Source organism: Aegilops tauschii, chromosome 6, assembly GCF_002575655.3.
Source record: "Aegilops tauschii subsp. strangulata cultivar AL8/78 chromosome 6, Aet v6.0, whole genome shotgun sequence".
Taxonomy (NCBI): Eukaryota; Viridiplantae; Streptophyta; class Magnoliopsida; order Poales; family Poaceae; genus Aegilops; species Aegilops tauschii.
This window is the reverse complement of record NC_053040.3, coordinates 433,835,541-433,862,942: the sequence shown is the minus strand read 5'-3', so window position 1 is coordinate 433,862,942 and position 27,402 is coordinate 433,835,541. Positions and strand designations below refer to the sequence as shown.

Here is a 27,402-nt window from a genome sequence, read left to right as displayed (position 1 = left end):
GCTTCTCAAGCAGACGGATAACGCAAGAGCTGCCGCCCGAGAGAAAGCCAAGATGGATCAACTTGAGTTAGACGCGGTTACTCCATTGTATGAAGGATGCAGGCCCGAGGATACCCGCCTGAAAGTAACGCTCATGGCTCTGGAGATGAAGGTAAAACACAAAATGACCGACGCATGCTTCGACGAGAACATGTCATTCTGGCACGAACGTCTTCCCAAGGGGAACAAGTGCCCGACCAGTTTGGAGGAGGCGAAGAAAATCATGTGTCCTCTGGATTTACCGCACGTGAAATACCATGTGTGCATGAACAATTGCATCATTTATCGGGACGAGCACGCGGAGTCTACCATATGTCCGGTGTGCGGCGTCACTCGATACAAGAAGAGGAAGAAAGCTCCTCGAAAAGTGGTGTGGTACTTTCCGATCACTCCTCTTCTGCAGCGGTATTTCGCGGACCCTAAGGTAGCAAAGCTCCTGCGTTGGCACGCGGATAGGGAGGAGAAGAAGCGAGAAGATGACGCAAATGATCCAGAGATAGATAAAAAAGACAAGATGCTGAGTCACCCTAAGGATGCGAGCCAGTGGCAAGCGTTGAACTTCGAAGACCTAGAATTTGGGAACGATCCAAGGAACATCGTGCTGGGTGCGAGCACCGATGGAGTCAATCCGTTTGGCAGCCAGAGAAGCACACATAGCACCTGGCCTGTGTTTGTGTGGATGTACAACCTTCCCCCCTGGTTGTGCATGAAGAGGAAGTACATTCACATGAGTATGCTAATTGAAGGACCGAAACAACCAGGGAACGACATCAATCTGTATCTGGGGCTGCTGAAAGAGGAGCTTGACACGCTGTGGAAAACGCTAGCCAATACGTGGGACGCCGCAGAGAAAGAATATTTCCCTATGAGAGCCGCGCTGCTCACGACGGTGCACGACTATCTCGGTTACGGATATCTCGCGGGGCAGGTGGTCCACGGATTTTCTGGATGCGTCAGGTGCATGGATGACACAACGTATCGCCAGCTAGATAGAGATCCCGGGTCTTCGAAAACCGTGTTCATGGGACATCGAAGGTGGCTTCGCGACGATGACCCGTGGAGAAAACGCAAGGATCTATTCGATGGTGAAACCGAACCCCGAGGACGCCCGCGTACGAGGAGCGGCGAGGAAATAGACGAGCTGTTGAAAAATTGGAAAGACTGCCCACTGCCGGGAAAGAAGCAAAAGGCGCCAGAGCTGGGAAAGAAGCGAAAGGCGCCAGAGCCGCTGCTGAAGGTATGGAAAACGAGGTCTGTTTTCTGGGACTTGCCGTACTGGAAGATCCACCATGTGCCTCACAGCCTTGATGTCATGCATATCACGAAGAACGTGTGCGAGAGTCTGCTTGGTACCCTGCTCAACATGCCAGAGAGGACCAAAGATGGGCCGAAAGCAAGGGCAGACTTGAAATCAATGGGCATCAGGCAGTAGCTTCACGCTATATATGATGATGATGATGAGGCGAAGCAGGACACGGAAAGTCGTCGCAAAGGCAAAAAGGCCAAGAAGACCGGAAATGACTACCCTCCCACGTGCTTCACTCTAAGTCAGGAGGAGATCGAGCAGTTTTTCACCTGCCTCATAGGAGTAAAACTTCCTTACGGTTACGCGGGGAAGATAAGCAGATACCTAGACCTAGCGAAGCTGAAGTTCAGCGGGATGAAGTCTCACGACTGTCACGTGCTGATGACGCAGATACTTCCAGTTGCAATCCGTGGGATCATGGACGCGCACGTCCGTGAAACGCTATTTGGCCTATGCTACTTTTTCGACGTCATCTCTCGGAAGTCTGTTGGCGTGAGGCAACTCAGAAGGCTACAGGAAGAGATCGTGGTGATACTATGCGAGCTTGAGATGTACTTCCCGCCCGCATTCTTCGACGTTATGGTGCATCTGCTGGTCCATATCGTGGACGATATCATCCAACTCGGGCCGACGTTCCTGCACAGCATGATGCCGTTCGAAAGGATGAATGGTGTCATCAAAGGATACGTTCGCAACATGTCACGTCCAGAGGGAAGCATAGCCAGGAGCTTTCTGACCGAAGAGTGCATCTCCTACTGCATGAATTATCTAGGCATCGAGAACCCCGTTGGTCTGCCCGTCAACAGGCACCTCGGCAGGCTCGCTGGATGGGGTCACCGTGAGGGTCGCCGCGAAATGCATGTCGACTTCGAGGGTCGACTCGCCGACTTTGAAAGAGCAAACCTAGTCGCGCTACAACACATAGACGTGGTCGATCCTTGGGTGGTAGAGCACAAAACCTTTATTAAGAAGACGTACAATGACCGAGGCCAACAGAGGACGGACGGAGATATACTCAAAGAGCACAACTCATGTTTCACGCGTTGGTTCAAGCAGAAGCTTCTGTCGTACCCTTTACATGAGGATTCTTCCGCGGAAGAACAACTCATATTCGCCTTGTCACAGGGCGCCGAGCACAACCTGATGACCTATGAGGCGTACGATATCAACGGCTACACATTCTACACCGAGGCCAAGGACATGAAGAGCGATGGTTATCAGAACTCCGGGGTAACGATGGAATCCTACACCGGTAACGACAAGGACAGATACTACGGAAGGATCGAGGAGATCTGGGAGCTGAGCTACGCTGGAGAGAAGGTCCCGATGTTCCGTGTCAGATGGGCCAAGAGCGTCCTAAAAGAAGACCGGTATTTCACCACCATGGTTATACCCGAAGCCAAATCCAAGACCGCAGGCGCAAACGTCACCGCGAAAAATGAGCCATGGGTACTGGCTTCCCAAGTGGACCAATGCTTCTTCATTACCGACCTGTCAAAGCCCAGTCGTGTTGTCGTGAGGAGAGGCAAAAGGAAGATCATCGGAATGGATGGAGTAGCCAATGAGCAAGACTTCGACAAGTACGGCGACCCGAGAATCGAACATGACGACGATGATGAAGTAGCAGCATACACCACAAGAAGAAGCAGGACCACCCTACCTAAAGGACGCCCGTTCCACAGAAGAACTTCATTTGCGAAAAAGAAGGGCAAGAAGATTGTGAACAGATAGCTAGCTAAGATCGATTGTATTTAAATCGTAGCCTTCATTTCTCGATTGTATTTCATGGGCACTTTTTGAACTATCATGAATATTTTTAAATTTCATGGACACTTGATCTCGATCCCCCTCCATCTCGATCGCTAGCTATCCCACCTCGCCAGATCCGGTCCCCCTCGCCGCCGAGCACCCCCCGGTCCACCGGCCCCCCGCACCCCGCGCACCCTCCCCCGCTCCACCGGCATTACTGTTTGATGATATTTTTAAAAAAATTATTACTGTCTTATAAAAAAATATTACTGTTATGATTTAAACAAGTTTGAACATATTTAAACACAAATAAATATCAAACAGCATTTTAAATGCATAAAAAAAATTGTGGAGCCTGGGAATCGAACCCAGGACCTCCTGGTGTGAGAACTGGCTGCTGACCAGTCGAGCTAGTAGAGGGAACTTGGTGTGGATCAGGTAAGGTGGAAGATAACCTGTTGGCTCGAGCAGAAATCAAAAAAAAAATACTAATGGCGCACCAGGGTGGGGTGCGCCATTAGTATGGATGTACTTATGGCGCACCAGGGTGAGGTGCGCCATTAGTATGGATGTACCTGTTGGATAACCTATCCCCTCTCTCCCTCGCCCTCGCCCTCGATCCCCTTCCCCTCTCCTCTCCCGACGCCGCTGCCCCGCCGCCTCGACGCCGCCCCGTCGTCCTCGTCTCCGCCCCGACGCCCCGACGCCGCGACGCCGCTGCCCCGCCGCCTCGACGCCGCCCCGTCGTCCTCGTCTCCGCCGCGACGCCCCGACGCCGCGACGCCGCCCTCTCCTCTCCCGACGCCGCCGCCCCGCCGCCCCGTCGTCCTCGTCTCCTCCCGGACCTCGTCGCACCACCACCAACATCCACAGCGTCGACGTCTTCGTCCCCGACGATGCCCCCGTCTTCTACGCCCGCAGGTACCCCATCCAAATCACCCCCGCCTCCATTTCCCACCTCTCCCTCTCTGCTCCTAATACAAATTGATGATAGTTATTTGTTTCTCTATCTAGCACAAATTGTTTATCACCAGATAGTTTAGGCATTTCTATAGATTAATGAAAGAATGCAAAAGGATGAGACATATATAGGCTTCAGATATCTAATTCGTGACTCCCAGAAAAGTAGAGCAAAAATTTGGTGTGGCGAATGGTTAAATGCCTGTTAACCACCAAACTAAACTACTAGTGTGGCAACTAGAAATTAAGAGATGCAAAAAAATCGCTGGTGCACTTTGCCTGAATTTTGCCATGGCAACTACTACAGAATTTTGCCATGTCAAAAACTCATAGAGATTCTATCCATGGCAACTACTCATAGCAAAGTCTGCCATGGCAACTTTCATAAAAACATTCAGTTTGCCATGGTACTTGAAATAAGTTTGACATGTTGTGGAAATTTCAGACTTTGCCATGTTTTACATTTGCCGTGTTTTTAGCTAAGAGCAATCCTACATTTGCCATGTGACCATGGTCCCAAGATTTGCCATGGCAAAAGATTGTAGCTGTGTAAACAAAAAAAGTGTGATAGCTCAAAAAATGAGATCTGAACCTACTACACAAAAATTCAGTTATGTATCAAGGTGGCAAAATGTTTGTTTGTTCTGTAAAATAGCATGGCAAATTTTTATCTAAGAGTTTGTTCTATTTGTATTTATCTAAAGATTAGCATGGCAATTTTCTACATGGCACAATCTTTTAGCATGGCAAAATATAGGATGATAGCATCCTAATTTTTTCATATGGCAAATATGAAGAAAAGCATCAACTTATACCTGAGGAAAAAAATCTGAAGCTAGTGACCTGTGCAAAAAACAGAAAATTAAAAAATCAACGGCTAATATTAACTCAGTAGTGTCTTAAAATTTCTCAATTTTGTTTGCCAAAAAATAACCTCTGGGTGTAATGAGCAGATAATGAAGAACATATTTGTATTTCCAAGTAAATACAGTACCTCCTGCTGTAACTGCTGAGTTCTGAGACAACACTCTTTTCTTTTAATTTTCAGAACATTTACAGTCTTGCTCACTACTCTGATTCTTCTTTATCAGTGGATGCAAAGTCAAAAACAAGAGCTTTTAGGACTTCATGTTTTTAAACCAGTTAAATCATATAGTTTCTGTTATTTTTTCTCATGCTCCTGTTCTCTAAACATATTAGCTGGAAGCATCACATAGTTTGTTAGCTTTTTACAGACAAGTGTGCTTTGATTTTTGTTTAAGATTGCAGCTATCTTCATGTTGTTTGTTCCATAAATATTCTTATATACCATCAAAATAACTTCTGTTAATTATGTTCAGTACTGATGAATTTTTCATTGACTATTTTGAACACTGTCATTCTCAAGTTAAGTTTGTACTCTGTAACCTCATAACCTCATAAAGAGCAATATATTTGTTTGGCTGTCTTCTGTTAACAATATTTACCCCTGTTCTTTCATGTGCAATTAGTTTCATTACACTGAAAACTAAGTTTCTGATTTATTTTGTTATACAAGTGTATTTAGTTACTTACTTACTCCTGGTAGCTAATAAGTGGTTACTCTTTGGACTTTGGTGGTGTATGTATAAAAAACAGTAGCAAATAAAAAAAGCAGTAGCAAATTAAAAAAACAGTAGCAAAAAATTAGGTATAAAAACAGTAGCAAATATAGCTAGGGCAATTTTGTTTAGGTATAAAAAACAGTAGCTACAATTTGTAAAAAGCATGAGCAACTGAAAAATCATCCTGAAATATAGCTAGGACAAACTTCAGTCTTTTTTTTGTTTGTAACAGAAACTACAGTAGTAAATATTTCCTGAAGTAAATATTTTCAGTCATTACAAATATGATACTGCTTGGAGATGATACTGCTTGGTGTATTTTCCATGTTGTGATGGAGGCCTTTTTTGCCTTGTCCACCCAAGAGGCCCTTGAGTTTGCCGGAATGTCGATTAACTTCCGTTCCGGCAAATTCGGGTACTCCATATGTCCTATTTTCAGCAAAGGTCATGCTGAAATTTGCCATGAATTTTAGCATGACTTTGCTAAAAATAGGACATATGGGGTACTTGTGACTAATGCATGGGCCGGGGTATCTTAGTAGGTAATTAAGTAGGATCAAGTGCCCCGGCGTACTTGTGACTAATGCATGGCTTTTAGGGTGCCTCGGTGTCGATAAAAACCAAAATGATGAAAGCTTAGGCTTTTAGGGTGCCTCGGCGTCGAAAAACCCTCAATGATAAAAGCTTAGCTTTTAGGATGCCTCGGTGTCGACAAACCCTAAATGATGAGACCATGATCTTGTTCCTTGACAATAACCAACTTTTTGACCAAACTTTGTTCCTATTTAGAGAGAAACATGGCCAACAACGATGAGGCCGGGGGTTCGGGCGTCGACAAGCCATTCTGGAAGCTGTCCCAGGAGATGGAGGAACAACCTCACTTGTATGAGGACGCCGCCTTCCCCACCGATCCTGAGACCACTGATGGTACCGCCGAGGATGACCCCACTGATGCCACCACTGATGGTGCCGCCGAGGATGCCACCACTGATGATGGCGGCGCACGCACAGATGGCAGCCAACCGAAGAGGCAACGGAAGGACCGGCGCCCGACCGTGCTCCGCACCCTCAAGGAGGAAGTTACTGAAGTGGACTCCGACGGGAATCCAACGGCGCCCGAACGAATAGTCAAGGGGTACTCGCTTCAGCTCGGGTGCATTCTCCAGAGCACCGTCTCGATCAACACCGAGAACCTGAGGCATCCTGACCGAGGGAATTTGCGCAACCTCCTCTTCACGAAGCTGCACGAACGATACAAGTTCCCCGCTGAATTTGAAAACACAAGCCTCAAAGGGAATAAAGTGAACAATGCTGCCCTCACGAAGATGAGCAAGGCCCTGTCTACTTGGAAAAGCAATGTGAAGAGAATGATCGAGAAAGGTGAGAGTTATGAGAAGATCAAGGAGAAAAATCCTTCGATCACCGAAGATGACTACAACGACTTCAAGATCAATTGCTCGAGCACCGCACACTCCGAATCAAGTAAGTGGGGGAAAGAAATGCGGGAGCTGAACTTAGGGGAACACACACTTGGTCCTGGCGGTTACAGAGTGGCGGAGCCTATATGGGACAAGGAGGAGGCGGACCGTGCCGAGCAAGGCCTACCGCCCCTCTTCGATAAATACGGTGACAAGCAGACCAGGAACTTTGTCAGGGCCCGGTACAAGAAGGACCCGAAAACAAAGGAGCTTACCACGGATCCGAAGACCAGGGCGCTTGAGCTTGTTCTGGTAAGGAATACACCCCCTCGTAATTAGCTCCATATGGTTGCATTCTAATTAATGAAGCCAAATTTCTAAATGGTTCACATTCCTTCCGCAGGCGATTGAAAGCAGTAGCGCGGGGTCGACTAAGAGCAACCCTTGGGACACCACTCTAAATAGGGCGTTGAATGTAATGAAGAACAAGGATAAGCTCAGTAAGCCGACGTCAGCTGGTCGTGTGGCCGGCAAAGGCTTGTCGACAAAATGGTCGTCATACTATGACACTGCTGGGCGAAAGGAGAAAAAGACCAGCTCGGAAAGCCAGGCGCGCGAGGTTCAAGAACTCAGGGCACAGGTGGCGCGGATTCCGGAGATTGTCCAAGAGCAAGTGCAACAACAACTCGGAGCGACGATCACCGCCATTGTGCCTACCTTGATCCAGGGGATTAGTGCGTGGATTGCGGGCGGCCAACAGGGGCCGCCCCCGATTCCTAGCTTCACGGCCAGCAACTCGCAGAACGCGATGGCGGGGCCATTGGTGTCTCCGGCGGAGCCGGCATTGGTGTCTCCGACGCCGGCACGGGAGCTTAATGCACCCGGGTGTACGCCGGCCGGCACCTCTGCAGCAAGCGGCCCCTCCGTCAACTGCACGCCCGCCGTTGGCGGTGCCTCGACATTAGCCGAGCTCGACGCCATCATCACGGTAACTAATTAAGCCTCTCTCGGCCGAGGACTTCATCTCCTTGCCTTTGGCTGGGCATCCCTAACGCCCTACATGTTTTCGCAGGGCGCCGCCGACGTTCCGTGCACTCTCCTGCACTTCGTGAACAACGAGTTGGTCGATGTCGCCAAGGGCAAAATCGTTCAACCGGGCAACCCCTTGTTCCACGGTACCCAGATGCCACCCAACTTGTTTAGGGTTCAACTGGTTCGGGTGCTGCCAGGCTGCGACGAGGTGTTACCTCCGATTCGACCCATGGGGGCCGACGATGATGACGTGATGAACCTCAGCGCCTGCCTGAGCTGGCCCCTGCTTTGGCCGAAGAGCCAGATTCGTTTGGGGGCGGGGGACACCACCCCAAAGACAACACCGCCAGTCGTGCCGGCGCCAAGTCGGCCCCATGGCAAGACCGCCGCAACGGTGCCGGACATCCCTATGCCACTAGATCCAAACATGCATATGGCACAGGATCAGAACGACGACGACGACGATACATTTGCCAACGTCGATCAGTACTTTGCCGATCATGGGGATGGTGGCGACTTCATGGGGCCTCCTTCTCAAGAACCCAACCCAACAAAAGACGTGTGCGATCTAGCTGGTACCGCGGAGAAGCCAAGTTGCAACAGGCGTCGTCTGCAATTCAGCTCTCAGGAGACGCCTCCAGCTGCCGACTTCACCGAGCCTCAGATAGGCGAGGTGCCAAATATGATCAGCCCCAACACACTCAAGAAGGCGGTCTGTGAGCAGAACTCGGTCCCATTACAGGAGATCAAGAAGAAGGCACGCAAAAGAAAGACTAACAAGGGTGCGGGCCAGCCGGCACCGAGTACGATCCGTGCTCAGGACGGGCCACCTTCAACTGCGGATATCTCGAGGAGGGTGCATGTGGCGGGTAGGCCGATGCTACCGAGAAATATGCTCGATGCTGCAACCGGTGCTATGCGGAGTCTGCATGACAGTGTTCTTTCTTTGGAGAAGCGGCGTCTCCGAGAGAAGGATGTGGCATACCCGGTTTTCGCGGCCAAGGTGCCAGAGGGCAAGGGCTTTGTGGATAACTCCATCGGGGGTACGATCGTCCTGCGGTTTGATGACATCCACGCTATGTTGAACCTTCATCCGCTGCACTACACCTTCGTTCGGCTATTTTCGCTGAGTATGGAGATGCGGATCATTCGCGATAAGACCCCGGACATCGTGATAGTCGACCCCTTCTACATGCGTGCCAAGATCTTGGGCAGCGCTGGGGACCGGCAAGTCGCGAGTTCTTACCTCGAAGGCGTCATTCTGGCAAACCAAGATAAGGACAACTTCCTCGTGCCTTACTTTCCCGAGTAAGTCCTCCCCTCAACCGCCCCGTAACATATGAATTCTTAGATTTCGATCGTTTTTCTTTTAACATTCCGTGTTTTCTGCAGTGACACACATTGCCGCTCATCCTCCTAAGCCCCAAATATTCCATGGCCACATATTTCGACCCGGACCGTCAGTCGAACGTAGACTACACAAATGTCAAGAAGGTTCTTGATGATGTTCTCCCCGGCTACGTCAAATCTGGAGGCACCTTCACCAGGCCTATTCGTAAGTACGGCAAGCACGTGTTCTCCCACAACACGACGTTCTGCTGCGTCAAGCAGCCGCCTGGCGGTCAGAAGGGTGCCTACTACGCCATCCATCACATGCGGGCGATCGTACGGGACCATCATCAACTACTGCTACCGAGTAGACTCAAAGATTGGGCCGCGAGCGTGTCGGCAATCCAGGACGCGGACATCAGACAAGAATTCTTTCGCATCCAGTCGGAGTTTGCGGAAATCATCCATCAAGATGTCCTTCGTACCTCGGGGCAGTTCTACCTCAGAAATCAACCGTCCAACAATGACATCGACACAATCCTACAAATGCAGGCTGACAACGCCCGTGGTTTCATGACTCCCACGATAGACGGCGGCTTCATCCACGCTCCGGTCCCTTGAGTCGAGTCGAAAGCAGTGATGCTGTGTCTAGTTCTAAAACATCGATTGGCTCATGTTGTAATTAAACTTTAATGAACTTGTAGTATGTCTCTTTGGTTTCGAGAGTCCTTCAACTTAGATGTAATCGATGCTATTAATGTCTTGCTTTTCTCTTCCGATCGTTCTGTTGCATACTTATATATTGCTTATGTATTGTCTGTGAATTGGTACTAACGTTTCGTTTGGCTACTGCATAGCGATGCCGTGGTATGTCGTGTACAAGGGTAAGGTTCCCGGAGTCTACGACGACTGGGAGGAGTGTCGGAGACAGGTTCACCGATTCAGCGGTAACAGTTACAAAGGGTACGCCACTAGGGCCGAGGCCGAATCTAGATACGCCCGCTATCTAGCGGGAGAGGGGAGGGAGCGTTGGAGGAACCGGATGAAGACGAGTTTCATCGTGATGATGCTCATCGTGATGACCGCAGCTCTCTTCTATGTGATGGTAGTTTAGATGATCGATATCGACTTGTAATGTGAAGACAAACTCGCGGTCTCGAGATTTGTAATATAATGATTCATACTTATACATTTTGTTCGGTCTTTTCAATTCGGAGACTAATATGATGAATTGTATTCGGAGACTAAAATGATGAATTGTATTCAGAGACTAATCTTCTATTGTATTCGATGAATCTGTTGTTGATGTGTGTTGTCTATATTTTGTCCAATTATACATTTTGTAACCTGTGCAAAAAACAGAAAATAAAAAAATAAAAAAACCTAATATTCATACTAATGGCGCATCACATCATAGTGCGCCATTAGTATGCCAAAGGATACTAATGGCGCATCACTAAACAGTGCGCCATTAGTATGCCGAAGTTACTAATGGCGCATCCTGTTGTAGTGCGCCATTAGTATGCCAAAGCACCTGGGTATACATGGCCCCTGGGAGGCATACTAATGGCGCACTGTTGTATATACTAATGGCGCATCTGGGGTGCGCCATTAGTATACCAGGTACTAATGGCGCACCAGTGGTGCGCCATTAGTAAAATATACTAATGGCGTGCTACTAATGGCGCACCACTAATGCGCCATTAATGGCCAGATTAGGTGCGCCATTAGTAGGCCTTTTTCTAGTAGTGGGACTTCAATCGAGATTTTCGAAATAAGTGATTCATATGAGTATGTAGCCACTTCATCCATCAACTGCGTGGATAATATTAATTTTATTTTATTGCCAATGATATTTAGTATCGAAACATAAATCCACTCATACCAAGCGGGTATGTTACATCGTAATCGATGTCGAGTCTCCGCGTGAACCCTTTTGCTACAAGCCTCGCTTTCTCACCACCTCATTGAATTTGTCTATGAATGAGAAGTTTTTAGTATTCCATATGAAAGATACTTATGAGGAGTAGGTATTACTGCGGTAAATACCACTCGTTTGCAGAGCAAGTGCTATTCTTCGTTACTTGCTTCCTTTTATGTGAACCAATATGAGTGCAAGAGGCACTCTACCATGGATTTTGGTTCAGGGCCCAAAGGTTTTATCAATTTGAGAAGAAATATATGTCGACAAATGTAGTCTTTAGTTTATATGATTCTAATGGAATCATTTAAGTTTATGGATAATATATTTATTCTTTTTTAACTCCTTGTGATTTCCTACAACAAATGGAGTCAAGGTGTTTCGATGTCCCGGCACAAAACATTTGTACACATATATGCCGGGCTTTGGATGATGAGCATCCAGTGAGGTGTCTTTCAACTTGATGTTGAATTACATTTACTGGTTGAGGATTTGATTTCCTCTGTTTCCGCGGAAGCATATGAGAAGTTATCTCTCGTGTTGTCAGATTTTCTCCCCCTCTTGCTCTCATTTTGGGGAGAAGAGTAGTTTATCGGGTACCTCCACTCTTTCTGACATTTTACTGCAGGAATATAGAATTTAATAACACCTTGTCATCAGTAAATGTATGTGGCAGATTTGCAATGTGTTGCAAATATATGATTCTCTAAACTTCTAGTTCAGATTCTTTGAGTACGTGGATATAAGGATTGAATGTCAATAATATTTTTAATTTATTTCTCGGCATTCTTTGTGGTACTTATCTCCCCCTAATGCCGAAAAATATCCTTATTGCTGATGCAATCAGCATACGGGCTATGAATAATTTTGATTGACAGATACATTGTAATTCCTCACATAGATCCCTAATTTTCTGTGAGTGCCCATTGATGTATGCTGGAGTGGTGATATCGGTATGTAACCGAATTATCGCAGATGGGAAATACTTTGTTGGTTTCCACGTAGTAACTACACGGGGAAAGTAGTATGAAACGCAGTTGGTATGATTTAGATCATACTTACGGTGTATAAGGCCGTATGTGTCCAGCAAGAGGCTGGTAAATTTACAATTCTTTTAAAGTGGTCATGTTATTCATTTGACTATCTCAGATAAGAAATTTAGTCAAACCATTCTAGCTATGTACATAAGGTACTGAATGCAATCAGAAAATTCTCGTGAAATGAGTTCAACGACATTGTCCATTCGAATGGGTATATCCTTTGTTCAGGAGAATTTGCTCCTACTTTGATAAGTTAAGCAATTTATTTGGTAAGATCATGGTTATGTGTGATAAGAGACACACTTAAAACCATTTTATGAATGTGTGTATGAGTACCATGAAATATCTAAATTACCCCAGATAATGGTTCAACATTCCACATATATCTTTTGAATGTGTTCAAGGAAGGATAAGTGGCTCATTTAGAATTTTAAGGTGAGAGTTCCTTAAAAAGGATTCCCCCTATGGCACATGTGGTGCACATATAATCTGATGATATGGGGAATATTTTGCCACTTGTTAAGTTGTGACCAACAGGATTGTCAATAATTTTCTAATCATCCCCAAACCAGGATGGCTAAGGCTATCAAGCCTAATTTAATTTATTAATACTTATAAAATCATTGTGTACGCAACAATATTGTGTATGAATTGAAACATACATTCAAATTTATCGAATATTGTATACAAGGGATATGATATTGGACATTTTACTACATGTAGTAGTATAAATATAGGCTAATTATATGTTGGGATAATTAGGAGATTACTTGAGGTCTCCGATATTATTGAGTGCAAATTAGTTCATCCTCCATTTTCTGCACTAGATTTTGGTCCTCCTTCTGATGAAGATTTCGAAAACAATTCTTACCAGAATCTGGTTTGCAAATTTTTCCAATTATCCCATTGGACTTATTGGCCTTTTAATAAATTTGCGGTGTGGTTCGGCCATATGTTTGAGGGTGTGGTAATCATAGGTCCAATATTTATATAACCACACATTTGACAAACTTGAGAGTTGTCTTTTGATCATTTGAAAACAACCGAGTCCTATTAAGAGATAATTCTGTCTTTGGTTGTCTATTAGCCTCCACTTTAATTTGAATTCATCATGGTTCATTTTTTGTGAGCACTAACTTGCATAGTATTCTCAGTACTAGTAAATATTTCAAATAATGGTATAGCACCCGTTGGGTGAATCTGATGATTTTAAGAAATTATATATTTCTTTACCATGGAAATGGTAATAGCATCATAAGAGACATAAAGTGTATTAAGGGCTTTTCAACCGGACCTGCATATGAAAATATTTGATCAAGGTATCTCAACTTGAAGTTGATTAATTGACAGAGTTGTGAGCTGCGATAGACTTAAGTCTGGAAAAACGAATGGGTGATCATTCGCGATGTGCTCATGGCAGCATGCTTCTCTTAAGGGAAATATTTAAGGTGAATAAATATTCGTCCATTGTGTACCTAGTTTAGAACTAAGTGAAATTGGTGAGAGATGAAATGTGTATGGACATACTTAGCTATTAAGAGAATAGCCATGACACATTATCCTGGCGGTGGAGTTAAGTGGCAATAATGCCACAGGTGAATACAATGACTGATGTCATGAATCATCTTAAAATAAATACTCCCACCTAATCATGAATTTAGTGCATTTGGAAATGTAAGCAATGAAAATGATTCGTTTGAGAACAATCATGGCCAAGGTGATCCTTGGTGAACCGAGGTGTATCCTTCGATACAACACATGTGATGAAATCGTTGTTAATATTTTGGACTTCATTCTTGAGGAAGTGTGTGACTTTAGAATCACTGCCAAAACGTATAGACTTTGTATGTTTAACATTGGTTAGTCACTATGAAAGTATAACCACAATGTGATGTGGACCTTACAAAAGTGTTTGAGACACTCAATCGTTGCCATAAATTATGGAAACCATCTTGTCAGATGGACAACACTATAATTAGAAATAGTGACATAGACTCCACTGCCATGTATTTTACCAATGTAATAGAAGGTAATCACCAGGGTATGCAAATATTTTCATATTTTTCTATGACATATTCAAGTAAAGTGAGACTTGATTTCGCACAAGATACCACTTCGGCAGATAGCGATTGCGTATGAATAATATTTACTATAAGAGTAAATCATTTTAGTGAACAACAACAAATGCTTCAGAGGAGCATTTTTTAGTATAGCTGATGCTTTATACCCATATATGTAGACCTCAATTGATATAGGATAACACTTTGAAGATAATCACCAATATGGTGTAGATCTCACAGTAATAGAAAACACAATCTGACTTTTGTTAGTAGATGTTCATATCTCTATTACCTTATGGTATGCTATATTTAAGAAAATCACTTTGAAGGTAACCATCTGTCAAAGTGACATGATGTAGACCTTGCAGTAATAGTGGATAGTCTGCAAAATTTTGCAGTAGATGCCAGTATTACCTTATGATATCTTGAGGTAGTCACATCTAATATTAATATTTGGAAGTGCACTTCGAAGGTAGTCATCTTGTTAAAATGATAAGATGTAGACCTCACAGTAGTGGTGCATAATCTGCAAATAGTGCAGTAGATGCTACCAATACCTTGTGATTCACAAATAAAATTTGGGCTAATCACATTAATATTTGGAAGAGCACGTTGAAGATAGTCATCATGCCAAATTGACAGACGTAGATCTCACAATAGTGGTGGATAATCTGCAAAAAGTGCAGTAGATGCCACCAATACCTTGTGATTCACAAATAAAATTTGATGTAGTCATATTAAGTATGACACTTCGTAATATTGTTTTGAATTTACGTCAATATTTGCAAGAGAGAGAAAAAATCAATTGCAAAACATAATTGTTGCACTTAGTATCTTGGGATCCATACCGGATGGAATGATCGACGCACCCAATAACATAGGGACAATGCCTTGGGACTCGACCAATATGATACTACAAGTTATTAACCAAAGTCTAAGATAACTATAAGCCTGATGGCTTGTGTGGAAGTAGTATCAAGCCTGACAGCCTGCAATACAAAATAGCAGAGGATTGAGAATATAACTGCGTAAAAACAGAGATCTCGTGGGCCTATATGCTAGTTATAAACTTATATGCCATTAAGTGTAACGAGAAGTGCTAAAATGTCAAGTAGACAAAGAGATAAGATTCTTTCGATCGTCGTTCTCTGAAATCTGTACAGCCACGAACGTGATTCAGTTGGCTTTCGCTCTGCGCAGACGAAATCTCCATCTTGGAGAATTTGGAAGGGACGTCGCGTCGCCGATTGAAGGTCGTCGTGCTGCGTCATGGGACGCACGTTGGTCGCCCCTGTCTCCGCCGGCCGTCGCGCCGTGAGTGGGCGTGGCCGTTGGCCACCACTTCCGCTGGCCGCCACCGCCGAGTTTGTGGAGAGCAGACATGGGGGCCGCCCCGAAACCTAGGTCCGCGCCGAGCCGATGGCCGCCGGCGTGTCTGGAGTCCCGTGTCGAGGCCGATGGCCGCGGGCCTGCCGAAGGGGATGGCTGCGCCGTGCGCGCCGGCTCCTCTGTGCTCGTACACGGACTGCGAGGAGAAAGGGAAAGTAGGGAGGGCGCGGACACTGATGCGCCGCTGTGGTCTGCCGTCTGCGTGCCTACCCGCCGCGCCGTACGTCTTCCGCTGGCCATCCAGCGATGGGCCGTTGTGGTGGAGGCCACCCATTGAGTGAGAAAACTGGCCGAGACCGACGGTCTCGTGCGCCGCCACACCAGGAGGATGCAGTCCGAGGGGTACTGCGGCGATGTAATTGAGCAAGAGGGCAAACTACGCATCGCTCTCCCGCTGATGTCCAAGCGACGACGTCTTACCTTCCTCTCGGCCGGCGCTGCCGATCTTATCGTGGCCTAATCGCTCTAGGTTAGGGCAAAGTGCTGATAACGTGTGAAGAGGAAAAGAAACGTGTGAAGAGGAAAAGAAAGAGAGAGAGGAGCAAACGATTGGAATGAACGATCATCTTCTCATTGATGGAAATTAGGGGTATTTATACCCAGTACATGGCAGTTTACAAAAGGGGTGGTTGCCAAAAAGGTACCGACATAGCATTGATTAATTACATAATTACTAGATATTAATTATTCCTAACATGAGCTACAGTGTCCTACGTACGGACGCCTCCAATGGGCCTTTGCCCGACACGACGGGACCTCGACGCATGTCTAGCCAGTAGGCCACGACGGGACTTCACGGAGCTGTGTCCGCAACTCTATCCAGGCGACGCTTGCTCCCTGAAGTCATCAATAATTTGCTCCCTTTGACCTGAACGATCACATCGTGCATGCAGCGGCCGTCGTTGTGGACCCAATCCTTATCCGTTGCATGCCACATGCACCAGTTCATCCAAACAAAGCGAATTACGTTCAGAGAGTTTTTGCCAGAGGCCACGCTGATGATGGCAACTGCACGCCAAATTAAAAGAGGCCAATGTTACGGGTCAAGGAGTATATGTACAAATTTGCTAACCATCGACGTAGCTAGTTTTAGGAGTAGGAGCGTACGCAAGCACACAGCCACTGTGGATGTCTGATCGTGATCGATCACCAGCAGAACTGAAGCCATAAAGAGTAACTAGTAAGGAGTCTCCTCTAATTTGGTTTGCGCATTAGTGACGATTTCAGCGCGCACGTATAGCACATGGCTCGCCGGGGCGGCTACCGGCTTGCCGCTGTTGGCCATGCGGCGCCGTTGCGCGCGTACCGACCTCACGCTGACCCGCACATGATCACACGCCGGGTGCTTTCCGTGGAGGACCAAGTGACCAACAAGTCTCCATCCTCGAAGCAGCCACGTTGCAATAAACAAACAATATACTCGTCCAACCAACACGATCCTAATACGTCTTCACTTGCGTTATTTATAACAAATGGCGATTCTCACTGTCAAGCCTCCTACTAATACAGTATGATACAAAATGGAGCAGTGCTACCTGAAGCAAGCTGCCTATAAATACAGCCGCCCGTGCCGAGGCAGTCAATTCACATCGATCCCCAGCCAACCAAGCTACGAAACGAAGCAAGCGCGCTGGCCACGTACGAGAGTTCAGCCAGGAGAAAGCCATTGTTGCCATCGACCGATCTTGGGTCAGCTCGAAGCACACACACGAAGAGTTAGGAGTCGTCCGCGGAGGAGATGGGCTCGATGGGACCTGCCGCCGGGAAGCCGCACGCGGTGTGCCTGCCGTACCCGGCGCAGGGGCACATCACCCCGATGCTCAACGTGGCCAAGCTGCTCCACGCCCGGGGCTTCGACGTCACCTTCGTCAACACCGAGTACAACCACGCCCGCCTCGTCCGCTCCCGCGGCGCCGCCGCCGTGGACGGCCTCCCGGGCTTCCGCTTCGCCACCATCCCCGACGGCCTGCCGCCGTCCGACGATGACGACGTCACGCAGGACATCCCCGCGCGCTGCAAGTCCACCACGGAGACCTGCCTCGGGCCGTTCCGCGACCTCCTCACCCGGCTCAATGACCCCGCCACCGGACACCCGCCCGTCGCCTGCGTCGTCTCCGACGTCGTCATGGGGTTCTCCATGGAGGCCGCCGACGAGCTCGGCCTCCCCTACGTCCAGCTCTGGACCGCCAGCGCCATCAGCTACCTCGGATACCGCCACTACCGCCTCCTCATCGGCCGTGGCCTCGCCCCACTCAAAGGTACGTACGTACGGTAGTTTGTTCCCGGGTCAGTGCTCCCGTCACTCGATACAGCGCACGTTGCGTCTCCAGCACGTAGACGCTTTGCCATTATCAGCTGCTGATCGAAGCTCTTATCTGAATATTTGACTTTATGCGTGCAGATGCTGAGCAGCTGACGAACGGATACCTTGATACACCGGTGTAAGATGTGCCGGGCTTGAGGAACATGAGGCTCAGGGACTTCCCGTCCTTCATACGCACCACGGACCCGGACGAGTACATGGTGCACTACGTCCTGCGGGAGACGGAGCGCACGGCCGGCGCGTCGGCCGTCATCCTCAACAGCTTTGACGACCTGAAGGGCGAGGCGGTGGAGGCCATGGAGGCGCTCGGCCTGCCCAAGGTCTGCACGCTCGGGCCTCTCCCGCTGCTGGCGCACGAGGAGCCGCCCTCGCCGCGCTCCGCCATCAACCTCAGCCTGTGGAAGGAGCAGGACGAGTGCCTGGAGTGGCTGGACGGCAGGGAGCCCGGCTCCGTCGTCTACGTCAACTTCGGCAGCATCACCGTCATGACCAGCGCACAGATGGTGGAGTTCGCTTGGGGACTGGCACAGAGCGGGAAGCAGTTCATGTGGATCGTCCGCCGAGACCTGGTGAAGGGCGACGCCGCGGTGCTCCCCGAGGAGTTCTTGTCCGAGACGGCTGGCCGCGGGCTCATGGCGTCCTGGTGCCCGCAGCAGGAGGTGCTGAACCACCCTGCCGTCGGAGCGTTCCTGACGCACAGCGGCTGGAACTCGGCGCTGGAGAGCTTGTGCGGCGGCGTGCCGGTGATCAGCTGGCCGTTCTTCGCCGACCAGCAGACCAACTGCAGGTACCAGTGCAACGAGTGGGGCGTCGGCATGGAGATCGACAGCAACGTTCGGCGTGACACCGTCGCCGGACTTATCACGGAGATCATGGAAGGGGAGAAGGGGAAGAGCATGAGGAAGAGAGCGCAGGAGTGGAAGGAGAGCGCAGTCAAGGCGGTCATGCCCGGAGGCTCGTCTCACCGAAACTTCGACGAGCTGGTCCGCGAAGTGCTCCTGCCCAAGAACTAGTTCTACATTGATCTTCACTGTAATTAGAGAACACTATTACTGTATCTTATTTGCTTGTTAAGGAAGTTCGTTCCTTCCGAGAGTGATGTCCGTTTTGATGTACAAAGATGAAGTTGTCTTAAGATGCAATGGGTCTCTTATAATACTCTTCCTGCGGTACAGACAAATTAAAAGATGATGCATAGAGACTTCAGAGTATACACTCGATGAAGTTGGAGTCACGATTCCTGCAGCGTCTGGACTTGTGTCTAACCATACGGAGCCTATTACCGTTTATGCTGCCCTTGCCCTTGCCCTTCCCAGCTAACACCACCTCCAGACCAGTGAAGACAGCATACGCTTTGTCCACAAATACCAGCTCAGTATCGATGCTGGGTATCTGAGTTTCAAGGAACCTGATAATGCAAAACCTGCCAGAACCCAGGCTGACCATTTTGGCCGCTATGATGCCACTCCTCCGGCAGGTAATTGTCCGCCCAAATCAAGCCCGGCTCCGGCCGCTGCCCGGTGAGGACAGGTGAGAGATCGGCCGCGCAAGGCAAGTGGTAGTCCTGGTCGGAGACGCTAAACCAGAGGTTGAGCTCGGGGACATACTCGGCGGTGCCAAAGAAGGGCAGCGCCCAGTCACCGGCACGGCTCCAGGAGCGGCTCACCGTGTCGAAGCAGTAGGTGCCAAAGTGATCTGCAGAGATGCAGATCACGTTGCCCACCACCGCGACAGAGCCGAGGTATACGTCTTCTTCCAGGGGCGGCAGCGGGAGGTCCTCACACTGCCAGGTCCGGCAGGGATGGTATTCATTGTAGTGCTGGCCGGAGACAAGGGCCTCGAACTGGAAGCTCTTCCCGGGACGGAGCAGCCTCTCGATCACGTAGAGGCTGCCTTCCCCGCCTCCGGGGTGTGGAACGGAGACGGCCAAGGGATCATCCTTGGGGGCGTGGAGGCCGGGCATGGTCACGAAGCAGTCCGAGTCGGCGTCGTAGGTGAAGACGTGCCTCTTGCGGTCCGCGAACACGATGCTGCGCTCCGAGAGAGCGAACGCATCCATTCTGAGCTCGTCGCACTTGGGCGTCGGGTATGGCGGCGGCCGCGTGTTGAAGAGTCGTGCCGGCAACCGGATCGTCCCGATCTCTGAGGCTTGCTGCTTCTTGACCCTGCCGCAGGCCTTTTTCAGGGATGAATATGATGCAGAATCTCTTTGTACCCGCGGCAGAACTCGCCCATGCAGAGTCACTTCTTCCGGTGTCGTGTAGAAGAACTGGTTGCGGGACAGATCGAAGCGGCGCAACGAGTACATGCAGCCCGGGCGGCTCGCCGCAAACAGATTCAGAAACCGCCGGACGCCCATGGCACCGGGTTGAATCACCTTGTCCCCGCCGCCGATGGATTAATGGAGGCGCATGTCCTGAGCGGTAATAAATTTAACAGAAATCAGAAAGTTGAAAAAATTAGAGCAGAATTCAACTCATCGTACAGAGAAAAGAAATAGTGGTTGCCTTTCTATCAAGCCGGGCGAAGATGAAGTAGTAGATCCACGGGCGGCGGAGCTGTACTGGAGATAGCACCAAGGCAGAGCGAGATTGGGGATGGGATCGGGAGGTGCTGTATATTGCTTCACGCGACCAGCACGCTCGCATCGCTAGGTTTTTTGGTGAGAGCGTCTCGCGCTCCTGGGTTGGGCCGGCCCATTGGCACGTCCGATCGCTAGCACGGTTTTCTGTTTTTTTTTCTATTTTTTGTTTTTTAACTTGTATTTTAATTCATAAGTTATACATATAAAATAATTCCAGTTTTTTATGTTGCGTTTTCTTTCATTTTACATTGATAAATGTTCATGAATTTAGAATTATTTATGAAATAAAAATGTAAATGGATTTGAAAATATTTGGCCATTTTAAAAAATGTTCATGAATCAGACAAAGTTCGCAAACCCAAAAAATATTCGCGAGTTTCAAAATGCTCGTCAATTCCAAAAGTTAAGGATTTGAAAAATATTCATGAATTCAAAAATATTTGTGAATTCAAAATAGTTCATGAATTTCGGGAAAAATAATTCAATCAAAATTATCATGAATTGTAAAAATGTTTGAGAATTTAAAAATATGTTCTGAATCGGCAAAAAATCATAAATTCAAAAAATGTTTGTGAGTTTGAAAATTTTCGTCAATTCAAAAAATGTTCATGAATTCGAAACAGTTCATGAAAAACATGTTGGTAACCCAAAAGAAGATCGTAGCAGATCATCTGCGCATTCCAAAGTCAACAAAGTCATCTGCGCATTCAAAAGTAAATAAAGTGTCATAACTGGCAACGACTTCAAAATACCCAGTCCACGGTACATTGCAATTTACTACGCACTCAATATTCAGTCCACCACACTACATGATAATAACCCATCCCGATAAACAAAGTAAACTCAGATTACAACACCGCGCAACGCAGAGTCACAAGGTCTGTGCAACATAACACGTGAGAGAGGCTGAGATGTTGGCCCTCAGAGGTAATAGAAGGCGAGCAGCGAAGTCACCACAGTTGCCAAGAGAACGGTGGCGGAGCCGCCCGGAGACCTCGCCGCCACATTCGCCTTCGGTGGTGAAGCGGTCGCGCCGCCACTGGATGCTGAAGGTGACGGTGCTGCAGTGACAAAAGCATTGTCAAGAGACTTATACGGGCATATAAAACAGCTATTTGGTACTGATCTAGACGATCTTATATTTTTTACAGAGGGAGTACAATGTAAAAATTGTCCGTGAGACACGTTTAGTTGTAGCATTCACATGCTCCGTGATTTGGACAAGTATCATTATTGCTGTAACTATCAGAATAGCTGTAAACCACACAATTGTCAGCTTGCTACGCCCTCCTCAATGAGACCACGGAAGCAGACACCACGTAGGCAATAGAAATGTATAGATTGGTGGCCTGATGGGGCATTCCTCGGATACTAGTGGACTAGTGGCGGATTAGTGGCAACATCTGCATCGCAATTTGGTCCCACCAACAGTCATGGAGTACACCTACCAGAAACAAACGATTTCTTTGTACTACCAAAATAAAAATACTATACTGTACACGAGGAAGGCTTTGAAATTTCAATGCATTTGTGCTTCCGAAAATGAACTGCTCGATGCACATACTCCGTCCGTCATTTTTGCTCGGCATATAATATTTGTCTGAAAGTCAAACTTCGTAAAGTTTGACTATATTTATATTCAAAAATATCAACATCATGCTAGCAAAAGTTTTTGAGCTACTTGTACAAGTCCAGGGGTATGGGTTTTGTCTATCACAGCATGTGACTGCCTCGTCCAAATTTCTTTTAGCTGCTTGTACTTTTTCCAAGCAAAAAAGTTTCTTTTAGCCTATATGCTCTTGTCTGTATCTTTTGACTGCCCAGACCTCATGCTCAGAGCGCACATGCAGTCCCTCGCAAAGATACAAGTCATGTTCACGGACAACGAACACTACGGCGGCCCCATTTTTATGCCATTCTTGTGTTGTAAAATAACGATGTTTCTTCCTTGAATTTATGGATTAGAGTCAACTTTTAGTAGAAACACAAAGGGTTAGAGTCACTTTTTAGTAGAGAAGACCACTAACCAAGATTTATTTCGGTTAAATTCCACATGTAACTAGACAAGCTTTTGTTTGTTCGACTTCAGACTCTCCAAATAAGCGCACAAATACGATGTGTGTGTTCATCGTCATCATTTTCCTCAACATATGTCCTACTAGGGTAGTACTGAGGCTGATGCGCATCATGGTAAGAAAAGAAGACAACAGAAACAAGAAACAGGCATGCATCAAAGAGTGCAATACAAAGACGATGATGTGTAGAGAAGAGCTTTACCTTCAGCAGGAGCACCACCCGGCCCATGTGCAGCTGCAAGCGAACAAGAGGTGAAGATGGTCAAAACCCAATCCAAAAATTTCCAACACGAATCGAGATCTTTCATCGTAAATCCCACACATGAACCGAAGAAATGATAAACTTCCTAGTAGAACAAGAAGGTCTTGTTTCTTGGTGTAAAAAATGGAAGCGGATTCTAGCCAGACCGACGAAAAGAAGATCGTGGAAAAGGTGAGGAAAGGCACGGTGCTCACCGTGACACTTGTTCAAGACGGAGGCGGATTGGCCGCAGGCGGTGGGGAGAGCGAGCACCCGTGTCATGTTGATCGGTATCGGAGTTGTCTTGGCGTCCATGGCAGCGCAGAGGCACTTCACGGTGGCGGGGGTGCCGACGGCGGTCTTCACCTCCGTGCAGCAAGCCTTGGAAGGCCGAGCCGACTTGGTGCTGGGCGTCACATAGTCGAGGCAGTCTGCGAGGCTAATCAACGCCTCCATGCAGTCCGGCGCCGGCGCCGGCGCTGGCGCCCGGGTAGCCGCCCCCGCGGCGTCGGCGAGCGCGAGGAGGACGAGGATGCACGCTGCGGTGGTGGCGCCGCCGGTGAGAGCCATGGCTGCTCTGGTTGGTGCGGTGTGCGCTTGAGCGTGAGAGGAGTGGGTTCGAGCGTGTGGCGATGGAGCTGGGAGGCTTGGGATGCGGGGAGGGGAAAGAGGTTTGTTGGACGGAATTGAGGAGGGGTGCAGGGGTCATTTATTAAGTGGCGGATAGGCTACGGCGACGGTGGGCCCCAACCATTTGATTTTTCTTTTTAGCTGGACCGTTTGATTATCTTTTGTGGTCTGAATGTGGGACTAAAAACCGTCGTACGTAGAAAAGCCCTAGCCGCCGACGACTTGGGTTCGTGACTTTTGCTGGTCCTCCTGGCCTTCAGTCGTCTTTTCGGCCTTCTAGAGGTTGGGAAACTACACATCAACGCTTAGAGTTTAGTTTTTCTTAATCTATGGTTGATTTTTATGTCTTTGCCGGTATTTTTTTTTAGAATTGGCGGCAAAATTTCAATGATAGAGGCGGTGTCGTACAAAATACAAGCTCCATGGCTCTATCCCTGTCTGGGTGTGGCTGTCGTGGCCGACACGACTTACACCAGGGAGCCTGTGGTCTTTGCTCCCACATATCGACGGTCCCATTCTCGTGGAATGTCACCCGCTGCTTCAAATTATCTTGACGATGGTGGCGACGATAATATTGTTAAGCATGCTCTTGTCATTGGGTATGTTAATTTGTTCTTTTGTGCTCTCGATCTTCATCCTCGACGATATGACGATGAAGTAGCAGTTTGACAACCTTGCAGGGGGTGTGTCCTCGCCACAGTGCGTTCAACAATTTTAGGTTGTCACGTGTTTGGGGTGAGCACCTTATGCGGCTCTTTGAAACCTGTGAGAATGGTCAAGCTTGTGCATGTTTGATCTGGTGTAGTTTCTTCATTGGATGGATGGAGAAAAGTCTGACATGCAAGAGATGGATCTAGGGTCAATGACCACAGAAGACTTTGATGTGACTTTATGTTTTATCTTGGTCCTTTGTTGACTCGTTTTTGTTCGATTTGATGTACTTTGTCAAATTTATTAATAAAGTCGAATCGTTTACTAAATAAGTTGTCGCATGTGGATTGGTTCCGTATTCAATGTGGGCCCCTACTCCAGCCTCAAATATTCAGACCAGACGGTCCGGCAGTTTTAGCCTCTAGCGCGGGACCCTTACTTTGAGTCGGACGTATCCGAACCAAAATCTCTCAAGTCGACTCCAAATTGAGAGACGGAGTAAGATTTTTAGACGTTTGCTACGTTGGACTCCCAACACCCGAATCAAAACTCCATACCACATGGTTTTCACACTCCTCCACAGTATTCCCGTTCCTGGCCTCCTTCCCCCTCCCACGGCTGCCAAATCTAGCTCGAATGCCGCCGCCCCTGCTGTGACTTCGACCCAGTCGTCCGCCACTGTAATGGATCCCTCTGGTCCAACGAACCATCAACATCGTCGAGGCCCCGACATCGCCATCGTGCAGGCACGCCGACTCCACGCTGAACACGGTCTTCGTCAAACATACATAGCCGCAGGAGGGAGAAGGTGTGGCGGTCCGAGCGCGCTCCACACCACACTGTTGTGCCGATGCCACATGGATATGCGTTGCCCTGGCCCACCCAGTATGCGTTGCCCTACTATTTTGCGTCCACCCAGTATGGGTCGGCAGCCATGCAGCAGTCTGGAGTTTCAACCTACTCCGGCAGGCCTCGACCGTTCACCGATGACCTCACCAGTTATTGCAACTTCACCGAGTCGTCGCAACCCATCTAGTCACGGATACCATTAGAGAAGCCCTCGTCTACGGGTGCCTGAACACTATTCATTAGGACCCCCCACCCAATCTCAATGATGACCGAACATGTGATGATGAATATCATCAACGTAGATCGAGAATCCGAAGAGTGGAAGATCAATACTCGCAAGTGCGGGATGTGCAGACAAAGAAAAGGAGAGGAGCCTCCTACTCGACGAAAGAGGACGAATTGTTGTGCTTGGCTTGGTCGGGCACATGTATTGACCCGTTTGTCGGTGCAGAGAAGGGGGGGGGGCATTTTGGAGGAGGGTGCATGCGTTCTTTCATGAGAACAAACTCTACCTATCGTATAATACTAAAATTATTCTTGATCGGAACGCGAGCTCGCTCAACCATTGATGGTACGCCATTTAAGAATCCACTAACAAGCTTTGTGGTGCATATACACAAATACAAAATTGGACATCAAGCATCATAGGACTTGATGCACACTTTTGGTTCATTTGGCCTATGTTTTGTGGTGCAGGGGATTGTTTTGCTCTATGTTACAACATGTTGATCATGCAATTGTTTTGCTTCGCTAGCCCACACAACGGCGATCAAACAAGAGATGAAGGTTAAATCCAACCAAAAACGTCTAAGAGCAACTACAACCAGACCCTCCACTTCACACCCCCCCCCCCCCCCCTCACACACACATTTTCCCCTAAACGTCCGGGCTGTTTGGTACCCCTAAAATTCAGCCCATATGTGGGGTGGATATGGGGACGCTCGAACACGTCCATCATGTCGGACCCGACAGGTCGGGTTCATCTCATATCTCTCCAAATCATCCCTTGCCCTTGCCCAACCTGCCTTCTTTTGTCTCTTCCATGCCACCCCTTCCCTTGCTCTGCTGCCGCCGTCACCCTAGCTTCGTCGCTGTCCCCAACCCACAACACCACCACCATCGGACCCAAACCATCCACGGTTGTCCTTGCCGGTCGTTGCCCTAGATTTTAATTGTGTGCTATAATCATTGTTACATGTATCTGTATCGTGAAATGATTGACGTGCATGTGGCTACATGGATTTGAGATTTTGCAAGTGAAGGATGTGGTTGCAGGGAGGACATACATGGGTTGGTTGGCTCCTATTCGCGGATGCGTCCGCAGACATAGAGGGGGTCAGATTTGTGCATTGCTGTTGCAGACGCTCTAACACGACTTGAGATCTTTCATTGTAAATCCCACACAGGAATCAAATAAATGATAAACTTCCTAGTAAAACAACACGATTTAGCTCTAGTTTCTTGATGTAAAAAATGGAAGCAGATTCTAGCCAAACTCAGGACAAGAAGATTATGGAAGAAGTGAGAAAAGGCACGGTGCTCACCATGGCACCTGTTCAAGACGGAGGCGGGCGTGCCGCAGGCGTCGGGGAGAGCGTACACCCGTGTCTTGTTGAACGGTAACTGCGTTGGCTTCGAGAACATGGCGGCGCAGACGCAGTCCACGACGGCGGGGCTGCCGACGTTGGTCTTCACCTCCCCGCAGCAGGCCTTGGAAGGTTGACTCGACTTGCTGCCGGGCGACACAAAGTCGAGGCAGTCTGCGAGGCCGGCCAACAATGCCGAGCAGTCCACCGGCGGCGGCGCCGAGAAGGTTGCCCCCGCGGCGCCGGCGAGTGCGAGGAGGACGAGGATGCACGCTGCGGTGGTGGCGCCGCCGTTGAGAGCCATGGGGTGTGGTGTGCGCTTGAGTGCGAATGGAGTGGATTCCAGTCTGTGGCGATGGAGCTGGGAGGGGAACGAGGTTTGGTGGACAGAATTAAGGAGGTGTGGAGTCATTTTTTAAACGAGATCCTCGGACGTATACGGCGCGAGGACGACAGAAACGCGCAGTGGAATTGACCGCTGAAGTAGACGCGAGGTCGACGGAGCGAGGTCGACGGAGCAGTGGAATTGATTGAACTGCTATCATCTGATTTGTTTTGCACTGATCCAGCTTTCACTTCGCCACTCTGCTCATCAATCTTGTACGTAAGTCTCTGCCCCTCTCTTGTTATCTTCAGA

At 48.2% G+C, this 27,402-nt stretch overlaps 2 protein-coding genes and 1 pseudogene across 2 annotated transcripts; 1 reads left to right on the top strand and 2 right to left on the bottom strand.

Annotated features, from left to right (window-relative positions):
• Positions 1-17,422: 17,422 nt before the first annotated feature.
• LOC109757410 (7-deoxyloganetin glucosyltransferase-like) lies at positions 17,423-19,049 on the top strand (annotated as a pseudogene).
• A 2,370-nt stretch (positions 19,050-21,419) lies between these two features.
• Positions 21,420-23,737, bottom strand: LOC109757414 (non-specific lipid transfer protein-like 1). Its single transcript, XM_020316236.4, has 3 exons — positions 23,265-23,737; positions 23,011-23,043; positions 21,420-21,794 (listed from the first exon to the last, which is right to left on the bottom strand). Exons 1-3 carry the CDS (start codon positions 23,617-23,619, stop codon positions 21,655-21,657), a joined length of 528 nt encoding a protein of 175 aa, XP_020171825.1. The 5' UTR covers positions 23,620-23,737; the 3' UTR covers positions 21,420-21,654.
• Positions 23,738-26,588: 2,851 nt separating this feature from the next.
• Positions 26,589-27,069, bottom strand: LOC141026143 (non-specific lipid transfer protein-like 1). The gene is made up of 2 exons (XM_073502121.1): positions 26,724-27,069; positions 26,589-26,608 (listed from the first exon to the last, which is right to left on the bottom strand). The coding sequence occupies exons 1-2, from the start codon at positions 27,067-27,069 to the stop codon at positions 26,589-26,591; spliced, it is 366 nt and encodes a 121-aa protein (XP_073358222.1).
• Between the last annotated feature and the right edge of the window lie 333 nt (positions 27,070-27,402).

Bases quoted from the DNA above. Each gene is read 5' to 3' on its own strand.
- LOC109757414 (XM_020316236.4), bottom strand. From the start codon at position 23,619: ATGGCTCTCACCGGCGGCGCCACCACCGCAGCGTGCATCCTCGTCCTC. The intron at 23,044-23,264 runs GTGAGCACCGTG...GTTCGCTTGCAG, and splicing joins CGTCTTGAACAAGTGTCACG to CTGCACATGGGCCGGGTGGT. The intron at 21,795-23,010 runs GTAAAGCTCTTC...TTGTCACTGCAG, and splicing joins GGGTGGTGCTCCTGCTGAAG to CACCGTCACCTTCAGCATCC.
- LOC141026143 (XM_073502121.1), bottom strand. From the start codon at position 27,069: ATGGCTCTCAACGGCGGCGCCACCACCGCAGCGTGCATCCTCGTCCTC. The intron at 26,609-26,723 runs GTGAGCACCGTG...TTGTTTTACTAG, and splicing joins CGTCTTGAACAGGTGCCATG to GAAGTTTATCATTTATTTGA.